The sequence below is a fragment of the Barbus barbus genome (genome assembly GCF_936440315.1).
Source record: "Barbus barbus genome assembly, chromosome: 48".
Taxonomy (NCBI): Eukaryota; Metazoa; Chordata; class Actinopteri; order Cypriniformes; family Cyprinidae; genus Barbus; species Barbus barbus.
In genome coordinates this window covers 24,287,114-24,299,339 of record NC_136726.1, presented here as the reverse complement: position 1 = coordinate 24,299,339, position 12,226 = coordinate 24,287,114, and the positions used below count along the sequence as shown (strand labels likewise).

Genomic DNA, 12,226 nt, shown 5'->3' with positions numbered 1-12,226 from the left:
TCATATGCGCGCGCGTGTGAGTGAGTGAGTGTGCGTGTGTGTTAGTGCATGTGTGTGTGAGTGAGTGTGCATGAGAATGAGAGTGTGTGTGTGTAATGCTGATGGTGGTGGTGGTGATGCTGACAGAATCTCCCATGTTTTTCAGGCTCAGCTCATGTTCTGTCCGCTGATGAGGCAGAGAAACACTCCGTTCATGACGTGGTGATGCCGCTGCCGGGGTTTGACGTCATTTATCCCACTCACAGTGGTAAGGCATTCTGGGGAAACTTGGATATATGAGGAAGTGTGATTTTTATTTTATTTTTTTTATTTTTTTAGACCTGGAAGAGTTAGAAAATTCATAAAATGGTTAAATGCCTAACGTAGATTTCTGTAGCCTTGCAATATCTACCCGTTAAAATATTTTAAAGGTGGTGGGTGGGATATAGTTGTGGTTAATGGGGCTTTGGTGGCACAAAGGTTAAGAGAAACAGAGAAGGTTTGAAGAAGCAGCTCTGCTCGTCTGATGCTCAGGTGTGTTTTCTCTCAGTGCTGTTTGATTCCTCACTGGTGTTCTGGCTGTTTGTGCGTCTCCTGCAGTGGGTCGAGGTTACAGAGACATGCTGAGTGCCGATGACCTGGACATCGATAACATGAGGCACAAGGTTCGGGATTATTCTCTGGCCGGCGCTTACAGGAGGATCCTCATTCGCCCCAGAGACGTCAGCTGGTGAGTGAGCTCCAGTAACTCGCTCTGCTCCTGCGCTTCCAGCTTCAGTTCTGACCCATTCATCTGATCTTTCTCCTCCAAAGGGAGCTGATCCAGTACGATGATCCACGAGTGCCTCTCGTTCACACAGATGTGGAGAAACTAGAAAACGCTCCGACTCCGGTCTATCTCAAAGGTCCAAGACACACACATTTACTCTGCTTATTCCATAGACTACTATTGGTTTATTCACTGCCTGGCCCAAAAACATCAGTCTTTTTCAGTGGACTGCCTAGAGCTTTGATCACAGTGTGCATTGTTTCCAGATCCTTACACAACACCATAACATTTATTTCCATCAAGGGTTGAATTAATCTTGTTTTGCTACAGCACACCCTAAGGATTGTCAGTGGGGTTAAAGGTCATGACCCTGTGGTGAACTCCCTGAATTATTCTTGCACAATTTGTTCCCAATGAATCTTGACATTGTCATCGTAGAATATAGGATCGGTCAGCTGCATGCTGCATCAATTAGAATGAAGAATTTCTGAAGTATTTTCCAATTTAAACCAAGTGGCCAGGTGGTGTATAAAGCTAATTACAAGTATTATACATATACTTTGTGTGTGTGTATTTTTTATATCTATATACAGTGGGGCAAAAAAGTATTTAGTCAGCCACCAATTGTGCAAGTTCTCCCACTTATAAAGATGAGAGGCCTGTAATTTTCATCATAGGTACACTTCAACTATGAGAGACAGAATGGGGGGGAAAGAATCCAGGAAATCACATTGTAGGATTTTTAAAGAATTTATTTGAAAATTATGGTGAAAAATAAGTATTTGGTCAATAACAAAAGTTCATCTCAATACTTTGTTATATACCCTTTGTTGGCAATGACTGTGTGTATGTATGTATGTGTGTGTGTGTGTATATATATATATATATATATATATATATATATATATGTATGTATATGTATATGTATGTTTGTGTATATGTATGTATTATATGTATAGAATATATATGCTTGTGTGTGTGTGCGCAGAGGGGAGGTTTCGGGCCCTGAAGATGGAGTTTTCTCTGCCGTCCTCCACCTACGCCACGATGGCCGTCAGAGAAGTGCTAAAGATGGACACCAGCATCAAGAATCAGACTCGGCTCAACAGCAGCTGGCTAAACTGACCGTCACAAACACGCTCTGGAGCTGCCACCAGCTGTATCTGCTCACATTATAGCGCTGATAAAGTCTTGACTGACTGATGTTTGTCATTTTGACACCGTGAAGAAGCTACATCACAGCTTTCAGTTTTAGTGTTTGTTTTTTAATGAGTATTTTTTAGAGCTCTGCTGAAGTATAAAGACAGTTCTTACACATTTCCAGAGCTTTAGCATAAACTGAACATTGAGCAGTAAATGAACATATTCTGGTTCTTATAAGATTCATTTTGCTATTCGATGATTTATTGTAATATTTGATTCCTGCTGAATATTCAATTAGTGTAAAGAATTTGAATCTGAATAAATGAATCTGCCAGATTTCTTTATGCATCTATGATTTACTACATCTGTGGGACATCTCCTCTAAAAGAATATATGGAGTCACACTCGTAAGGCTGTTTTCACCCAGAGCAAACATTCACCACTCAGCAGACGAGCTGAAACAATGCATCCCTGTGGATGGGTTCGTTTGCTGTTGATTTTGCTTTGCTTTCTCATTCTAAGAGTAAATGGGACTTTATGCATTTTTGCTCATAAAAATAGTCAGCAAGTTTTCTGGACTAGACATCTAGGAAAGGCATTAAAGATTGAAAATGGGCTGTTCTCCTGATGCTTGTGACAAGCGATCACGTGAATTATTCTGATCAGATGAAGTGTTGAACGTAAACAATGTTGCCCTCCTAAAAGGTTAATGCCCTCCTAAATTGATAATGTACTCATATGCCCAAACATATTAGAAACCCAGCTTTACCCAGTGATGGGAGAAACGAATCTATATCAAACTCTTGAATCAAATGAACCGATTACTCACAAAGTGATTCAGTGAATCACTCGAAATGCTGCTCAGAACTTAGTAAATGCAACGAAAACTCAACATAAAACAGCTTTTACAAACCAATGTTTCATTGAAAGTGTAATGTAGACTGAGTGCAAATAAAATCAGTGAAGATAATTAATAAATACAATTAATATTCTGATGGCCACGATTGCTTTGTTTTTATTAAATGATTTCGTTAGTTTGTTTCTGATGTTTGACAGCACTGAGATCTTTAAATGTAAATCACAGTTCTGCCATCATTTCATCACTCTCATGTTGTTCAAACCCGAGTGTGTGTGGGGGCGGGTCCCCAGAGAGTCGGGGGCGGGGTTTGAGGCGGACTCGTCTGACTCGTGTCCAATCAGAGCCGGGGGCGTGTCTCTCTGATCTGCTCGCTGAGTTTCTGTGCTGAAGTTCTGAGTTTTTGACTGAAGACTGCAGCGGTAAGATCACTTTAATCCACAATAACTATGGCAAGCCGTTTTGACTTTTATTCATTCTCAGGATATGAATTCTTGATATCAACAATTCAGTTTTTACTAGTTAAAATACTAGTTCAACTGTAATTGTATTTTCACTAGTTAAATGTCACCATAGGCTGCCATTCAAAATCAATTGTTGATAGCAAGAATTAATTTCTTACTAATTGAAATTCCAATTTCACATATCAGAAATACAATTCTTACTAGTAAAAATGTTTATTCTTGACATCAAGAACTAAATTGTTGATATCAAGAATAAAATTGGTGATATCAGAAATTGCCCTCCCAATTGTTGATATCATAAATATATTTTCTATATATATATATATATATATATATAGAAAATATATTTATGATATCAACAATATATATATATATATCACTAGTGACAATTAAATAGTTGATATCAAGAATTCATATCATGTGAAGGAATAAAAGTCAAAACGGCTTGCCATACAATAACTTCACTTCTCACCATCACAAGAACTCATCTAAACCAGCTTTTATTACCTCTGTATCCAGTTCTGAAATCCTCTGATAAATCGATTTACGATGTGAGGAATTGTTTGTCCTGTTGGCTCATCAGAGAGAGATAGATGTGTCATCAATTCAGAAACTATTTACTGATTATGATGGTCCTGGATATATCATTTTATGACATCATTATAGTTCTACACAAGTTGGTTTATAAGTTAATCAATCTAGTTTGAAAAATGATTGTGTGTGTGTGTGTGAGGTTTCTGTGTTATATAGGTGTGTGTGTGTGTGCTATATTTGTGTTTGAGTGTTTATAGCTACTTCATCATATTTCAAGGACAAAAGTGTACTCAGAAGTGAGCTAAACCTGAAATTGGTATAAAATGTGGTAAATAAAGTTCTTGTAGTTTTGTGTTGGGGTGAGTCTGTAGTTTTTATAACTAGCTGTATATCAGAACAATAGCAGTCTGTGCAGATCTGCGAGAGCGTCATCATCTCTGTGTTTCTGCTGTAAACACTCATTGTTTCTCAGCTGATGTCAGTGTAAGTGTGTCAGGATTCTCCATCAGTCTGGACTCAGAGTCACTGACTGTTCTCTAGATGGAGTGTTTCGGCGCTGGACGCTCTCAGTCTCCGGGTGATTCAGAATCATTTGGGGTCAGAGTGCAGGTCCAGAGCATCTCCGGGCGGCCGAATGTGGTCCTGAACGCTCAGGGCAGACCTGAGTATCCAGACGTCTTCCTCACGGAGCCTCAGCAGCAGGAGTTTGTGTCCAGCTTGAGCGGCAGTGCTTCCAGTGCTCGAAGACCTCGGCGGGACCACCATGGATCACACAGAGCCTTCAGACCCCCGGCGGTCCAGCAGAGGAGTCCTGAGATCCTCAGCAGACACAGCTCTTCCTCGCCCGTGACACTGAAGGGAGCCCGGATCCCGGGGCCCGGAGTCCAGGAGCCGTCAGTGGAGAGCCTTCCCTTCCGGCCGTCTGGATCCGTCTCTGAGACACACAACACCGGATCCCCTCGCAGCCGAGCCCGAGCCGAGGACGAGAGGCGCTCCAGAAGTCTGGAGTCAAGGTAGGGCCAAGGAAATGATCTCCATATGAGACCCTGGAACACAAAACCACTCATAAGTGTCATTAATAATCTTTCCATTGATGTATGGTTTGTTATGATCGGACAATATTTGAAAATCTGGAATCTGAGGGTGCAAAAAAATCTAAATATTGAGAAAATCTCCTTTAAAGTTGTTCAAATTAAGTTCTTAGCAATGCATATTACTAATTAAGTTTTGATATATTTACGGTAGGAGATTTATTAAATATCTTCATGGAATATGATCTTTACTTAATATCCTAATGATTTTATGAATACCCATACAATGTATTATTGGCTATTGGCAGTTGATATCGATAATTATCACAATAAATATCAAATCTTAATTTCTTTTAGGTTTAAAGGCAGATTTTTGCTCCTAAGTGAAAGTTGTAGAAAACAGACTGTTAATTGTGCTTTTAAACTACTCTTTATGGTCAGGAATGACAAACACTTAATGTTTTTTAATTCTTTAAACTTTTCCAGTGAATATATTAATAGAAAAAAATCATTAATTTCTTAGTACCTTTGCTTGTTCTAATGAGTGATATTTATTTCAAATCATGAAACAGGTTTATGTTGCTTGACTTTAATGATGCTCATCTTCAGCACAGTTTGCAGTGCAGGCTGCAATATTGATCATATTGCATTTTTTGTCTCTTAGAAATGCACATTTGACAGTAGCTTGAGTTGAGTTAAAACCACATATAGAGCACCTCAGTACCATGGTAAAATTGTAACTATGTAACTAGAAACTATTGTTTTTAGGTATTTGTATGAAACACAATAATCTAAATTCACTATGCACAAATGCTATAGCTCAGTCACAAAGAAAAATTGATCGAACTCTTCAGATCGTTTTATCGAGCAAAATAATATCGCGATAATTTGCGCTCTGGTTCTATCGTCCAGGTCGGATGGGACCGGGATCGGAGCGGAGGTGTCACAGGTCACATCTGCAGGGCAGCAGGAGAGGTCAGAGGTCACAGAGGAGAACGGCAGTGGACAGGTAGAGACAGCAAACACTCAGGAGTCATTTGAATGTGTTTGATTCATCTGAACTGATTCACGAGTCGTTGTGTCTCTAAGGCCACACCTGATCTTCTGAAAGGACAGCGAGAGCTTCCGGATCATCCTGACGAGGAAACCGCTAAACTGGTGATGGTTAACTACCTGAAAGACGGGTGAGAAGCAACTGCTTTAGGGAAAGGACTCTGTGTTTCGTCACATCTGCTTCACTTACAGAAATCTGAGTCTGCTATATGCGCATGAGAAACACATGGGGTTCTGTGTTAATAAAATACTGTAGTATAGTTAGAGTTGAGAAGGTTACTTTGGAAATGTAATAGGTTAGAGATTACAAGTTACCCTATGTAATGTAGGTTACACAGTTATGTAATGTAACTGATTACATTTGATTACTTTTCTAAATTTCTAATGTTTTCAACTGTTAATAATATTGAAACATGTAAAGCAGGCAGGGTTACTCTTACAGTATTACTCAACACTGATTACTGTCAGACTTTCAGAATCCTTCATCGCTTGATTATAAGATTATATAGGATTATAATAATTTAATGTTAGGGTTAGGGTTAAAATGTAATGCTTTTTACATTGAGGTCATTCTGAGGTTAAATACAGATTTAAAACCATAACAAGAAATAGTTTAGTAGATATGATGCTGTTTTTGTAATAAAAGCTTTGCATAGTTATGACAGAAACACTGGCATCTAATTACGCTACATGCCATATATGAGATATTATGATACAAATGTCTCATGCGTTCCTGCAATCTCCTGAGGAATGTCCCAGAAAGCACTGCTCCTCCTCGTTCCTCTCTTAGCGAGGTGTTTGTACAGCTGGATGACTGAAGATTCACTTCAGACTCTGTTTGTCTTCCATCTCCGCACATCAGATGAACCGGAGGGAGAACTGAGTTTATTCCTGATACTGAGGAACCAGAGTGACGGTTTGATCTAAAACTGGTAGTTCAGCTAGATTGTCATTATTTACTCACCCTTATGTTGCTCCAGACCTGCAGGACTTTATTTGTTCTGCTTCAGAAGAAATAAACACAGATGTGCTGACGCTCCAGAAACAGTGATTCAAAGTCATACCAGCTTTCTGTCACCAAATGAAGTTATTGTTCACCTGGTTTGGAGTGAGTGTAAGTGACTTACTGATGCAGATCAGACTGCTGTGACTTTAGCTGTGTCTCTGCGGCTGGTTTCACTCAGGTCCTGTGAGGGTGACGCCGTTATCAGGCGGAGGGTGGAGCTGATGTTTGACAAGATCCACATGTTGAAGTTCAGAGCGCTGGAGGAGGTGAGCAGACATTTACCACGGTAACCCTGAGCTTCCATCAAAGTGCTGTAGTACATTAAGGTACCGCTGCTCTTACTCAATATGGGAGCTGTATTCGCAAACAGTGTTTGTTTCTTGTTTTGAAAGACCACATTTCTACAGTTTCATTGTAGCAACTGCTGATAAGGATTTAACAGACTATATTAAATAAATATATAATGAAATCATTAAAAACATATTGGCATATTGCACTAAGTTTGATTAAATGTAAGCATGAATAAAAAATAAGGCATAAAATACATTTGTTTTTGTATTTATGTAAAATATAAAAGGAAATGAAATACTCCTTAAAATGCAAAAAATAAATGAAATGTGAAATGAAATAAGCAGACAACTTAAAGCAAATCAATATGTAATGAATTATTGCAATCAATAAATATGAGCATAATTAAATATATATAAATATATATTAAATACATTGTACTTTATTTCATTATGCCATTGTTGATATCAGAAATATATTTTCTATATATATATATATATATATCACTAGTGACAATTAAATTGTTGATATCAAGAATTCATATCATGTGAAGGAATAAAAGTCAAAACGGCTTGCCATACAATAACTTCACTTCTCACCATCACAAGAACTCATCTAAACCAGCTTTTATTAGCTCTGTATCCAGTTCTGAAATCCTCTGATAAATCGATTTACGATGTGAGGAATTGTTTGTCCTGTTGGCTCATCAGAGAGAAATAGATGTGTCATCAATTCAGAAACTATTTACTGATTATGAAGGTCCTGGATATATCATTTTATGACATCATTATAGTTCTACACAAGTTGGTTTATAAGTTAATCAATCTAGTTTGAAAAATGATTGTGTGTGTGTGTGTGAGGTTTCTGTGTTATATACGTGTGTGTGTGTGTGTGCTATATTTGTGTTTGAGTGTTTATAGCTACTTCATCATATTTCAAGGACAAAAGTGTACTCAGAAGTGAGCTAAACCTGAAATTGGTATAAAATGTGGTAAATAAAGTTCTTGTAGTTTTGTGTTGGGGTGAGTCTGTAGTTTTTATAACTAGCTGTATATCAGAACAATAGCAGTCTGTGCAGATCTGCGAGAGCGTCATCATCTCTGTGTTTCTGCTGTAAACACTCATTGTTTCTCAGCTGATGTCAGTGTAAGTGTGTCAGGATTCTCCATCAGTCTGGACTCAGAGTCACTGACTGTTCTCTAGATGGAGTGTTTCGGCGCTGGACGCTCTCAGTCTCCGGGTGATTCAGGATCATTTGGGGTCATCTGACATATTTTAAAGTCTCATTATACATATTTATTTAATCTAGTGTGTTAAATCTCTCCGTATGCTAGTTGTGTGGTTATTGTTTTGTGAGTCGTTCCAGTAATTGCTGTTTGACTGATTTGTGTGTTGAATAGTTGGAGTTTGCAGCTCCTCTGGAGGAGGTGAAAGATCTTAAAGATAGAAGGGCGGCGCTAGAGAGACACGTCAGTCACTTACAGCAGCAGCTGCAGGAAGCCCAGCAGGTGATTGGATCAGATATGACCACAATCAGTCAGTTTGTGTCCTGTCTGACGTCATCTGTGTCTCTGCAGAACAACAAGAGTTTGTCTGAGGAGAAAGAGGAGAGGAACGCCGAGCTGAGGAGACTGCAGGAGGCGCTAGAGAGGAGCGAACAGGAGCAGATCACACTCCGCCACAAACTCACCGACATGGAGAAAGAGCTGCAGACCTCACTGGATCAGTGAGTGGAGATCACTCACACACACACACACACACACACACACACACACATGTTGGTTTTTGTGGTTTATGGGGACTCTCCATAGGCGTAATGGTTTTTATACTGAACAAACTGTGTGTGCTATTGCCCTACACCAACCCTACACCTAAACTTAGCCCTCACAGGAGACTTTGTGCATTTTTAGATTTTCAAAAAAACACCATTTAGTATGTTTTTTAAGCCTTTTGAATTACGGGGACATAGGCAGTGTCCTCATAAACCACCTTCATATTGTAATACCTCTGTCATACCCATGTCATTATACAAATTTGTGTCCTCATAAACCACATAAACATGCACACACACACACACACACACACACACACACACACACACATACACACACACACACACACACACACACACACATACACATACACACACACACACACACACACACATACACACACACACACACACATACACACACACACATACATACACACATACACACACACATACGTGATATTTCCCAAGGGTAACATGTAAAGCATGAACAGTAACGGCCCTAGTACTGAGCCTTGAGGTACTCCATACTGCACTTGTGATCGGTATGATACCTCTTCATTTACTGCCACAAATTGATGGTGGTCAGATAAGTACGATTTGAACCATGCTAATGCACTTCCACTAATGCCAACAAAGTGTTCTAGTCTATTTAAAAGAATGTTGTGGTCGATAGTGTCGAACGCAGCACTAAGATCCAGTAGAACTAATAAAGAGATACAACCACGATCAGATGATAGAAGCAGGTCATTTTTAACTCTAATGAGAGCAGTCTCAGTACTATGATACGGTCTAAAACCTGAATATAATTTTGAGGATACTACCTTTTCTAGTATCTTTGACACAAAAGGGAGATTCGAGATTGGGCTGTAATTAATTAATTCTTTGGGGTCAAGTTGTGGTTTTTTAATGAGAGGCTTAATAACAGCCAGTTTGAAGGTTTTGGGGACATATCCTAATGACAATGATGAGTTAATAATATTCAGAAGATGATCTATTACTTCTGGAAGCACCTCTTTGTAACAATTTATAAGCTCAAAAGGGAATTGTATATAAATAATTATGATTAATTATGATTCATTACAATTATTTATATCGGCTGACAGTAATAACTGTCACAGAATTAAATTGCCATCAGCTGATCTGTCCGTTCAGCGAACATTCAGTGTAAGTTCGTATAAACTCTAAGAAAGGGTATTTCCTTGGCCACAGAAAATACTTTCCTATTAATGTATTAGAGCATTGTAGCAAGGGTCAAAATCGTAAAGGGGCATTTAATATGCAAGGCAGAATCAGAAACTCATGTAATTTGTGCACACAACTTTTATTAACTAAACACTAATGTAGACTAGTCTAACAAATAAACAAACTAACAAACAAACATACAATCACTCATACATGGGAAAGGCTAATGAGCGTTGATGGATGAAACCATCAGAAAAAACAGAGAATGCAGTTATGGAGAAAGTCTTAACCACCTGAGTAAAACCATCAGCGCCATTTATAATGGGGTCTATAACTTATACTAAAACTCTGTTTTCATTTAGTTAAATGTTATACTTGCACTGCCTTTGGTCGGGTCGAGTGTCCGGAATGCAGTCTCAGGTGAAAGTCTTAATGGTTTCAAAGTTTTGGACTCCCGATCACGTTCTTCCGGGTTGAAGAGTGATGAATTCCAAAGATGTTCCCAGGTAGAAATGTTCTTCCAAGTTTTGAATGGAAAAGAGCTAAGAAAGAGATCATGCTGAGGTCCAAGGAGCTTGGTTGAATGGAAAGACAAGGCCGCAAAGGCCTGGCACAAAAACTTAGAGGGTCCAGAAAACGTTCTAGCTCACATCCTCTTAGGATCTAACAAAACCACAGACTGCTTGGGCATCTCTGAAGTGAGAGCTTATCTGCTATAGAGGTCACACCTCTGGGGTGTCAAATACCCAATGGAGTCCTGGATTTTTGTGGGGAAAATTTTACGATCCTTTGTCTCTGGACATGGTAATTTGCATAGGTAATTCAGCTGGTTTAATGCACAAACTTCTAAAGATTCGTAAGACACTAATATGTTGCATAGGTGTCAACATGTAATATTCACTCTCAATTAGATCATCCGAAGACGAATTGATAGACCAAACATGATACAGCTAGAGTGATATTAACTAGTGATCTATCATAAGCATGCATAAAAGGGTGTACAATACACAAAAACATATACAAGAACAGTAATAATATACACAATGACCTGAAGATATGTGTTCATTCAAAGAAAGGTTTTCCTATGAATGAATTAGAGAAGATTCCATTTCTCTTTCCTAAGGGGCAAAGAAGTGAGTTCCCACATTCCTTTGAGCAATAAAACCAGTGTTATCAGATGGGTTGCCATGGAACCAGAGACCTGTTCTGGGTTGCCATGGAACCAGAGACCTGTTCTGCCTTCTTAGGTGTTAGATGCATTTGGGGGGGGGAAGGGTCCACAGACCCTCATAGTTGGTCTTTTGGTTAGGCGAGGGAGCATAAGAGATTATTTGTTAAATATAACAAATATTTCTGTGTCTGATTGGTCCAAATGTTACATCTTTTAGTAGTTTAGATGGAATAGGGTCTAACATACATGTTGTTGGTTTAGCTGATTTAACAGGTTTATACAATTCTTAATTTCCAATAGAAGAGAATGAGTGGAATTGTTCCTCAGGGGATCTATAGTGCACTATCTGATGGCTGCATGGTTACAATTTTATCTATAATAGTTTTGATCTTGGAAGTAAAGTAGTTCATGAAGTCATTACTACTGTGCTGCTGGGTAATGTCTGCACCTGCTGATGTTATATTTTTTGTTAATTTAGCCACTGTATTGAATAAATACTTGTGGTGTGTTTGTTTTCGTCTAAAAGAGACATAAAGTAAGCAGTTTTTAAGGCTTTTCTGTTGGAGAGAGTAATACGAAATACATCTAATTTTGTTTTTCTCATGCTGCGCTCCATTTTCCGGGCTGCTCTCTTTAGGGCCCGAGTGTGCTCATTATACCACGGTGTTGGACTCTTTTCCTTGATCTTCCTTAAGCATAAAGTAGCAACCGTATCTAAAGTGCTAGAAAAGAGAGAGTCAATAGTTTCTGTTACATCATCTAGTTGTTCTGAACTATTGGATATGCTGAGGAATTTAGATAAATCAGGAGGATTACTTACAAAGCAGTCTTTTGTGGTAGAAGTGATGGTTCTACCATACTTGTAACAAGGAGTAGAATTTACAGCTTTATGGAGTATATATATAATGATCAGAAACATCATCACTCTGCTGCAGAATTTCAACGCCATCAAAATCAATTAATGTCAGTAGTCTCT

At 38.7% G+C, this 12,226-nt stretch overlaps 2 protein-coding genes across 4 annotated transcripts in view; both read left to right on the top strand.

Annotated features, from left to right (window-relative positions):
* Positions 1–2,887, top strand: part of pus7 (pseudouridine synthase 7) — a 33,998-nt gene extending 31,111 nt beyond the window's left edge. For 2 of the 3 annotated variants that reach the window (XM_079411618.1, XM_079411617.1), the window contains exons 13-16: positions 146–247; positions 580–709; positions 793–884; positions 1,737–2,242. In XM_079411618.1, coding sequence (XP_079267744.1) covers positions 146–247; positions 580–709; positions 793–884; positions 1,737–1,873 — 461 coding nt within the window. In that variant the 3' untranslated portion in view covers positions 1,874–2,242. Of the gene's footprint in view, positions 1–145; positions 248–579; positions 710–792; positions 885–1,736 lie in introns of all 3 variants that reach the window. The other variant, XM_079411616.1, reaches the window with a different exon arrangement.
* A 1,398-nt stretch (positions 2,888–4,285) lies between these two features.
* Positions 4,286–12,226, top strand: part of LOC306867050 (cingulin-like protein 1) — a gene marked incomplete at its 5' end in the record, with an annotated part of 32,899 nt that continues 24,958 nt past the window's right edge. Inside the window, 6 exons of the mRNA XM_079412514.1 lie at positions 4,286–4,758; positions 5,689–5,785; positions 5,866–5,960; positions 7,014–7,101; positions 8,524–8,631; positions 8,701–8,849. Of these exons, the coding sequence (XP_079268640.1) occupies positions 4,286–4,758; positions 5,689–5,785; positions 5,866–5,960; positions 7,014–7,101; positions 8,524–8,631; positions 8,701–8,849 (1,010 nt within the window). The remainder of the gene's footprint in view (positions 4,759–5,688; positions 5,786–5,865; positions 5,961–7,013; positions 7,102–8,523; positions 8,632–8,700; positions 8,850–12,226) is intronic.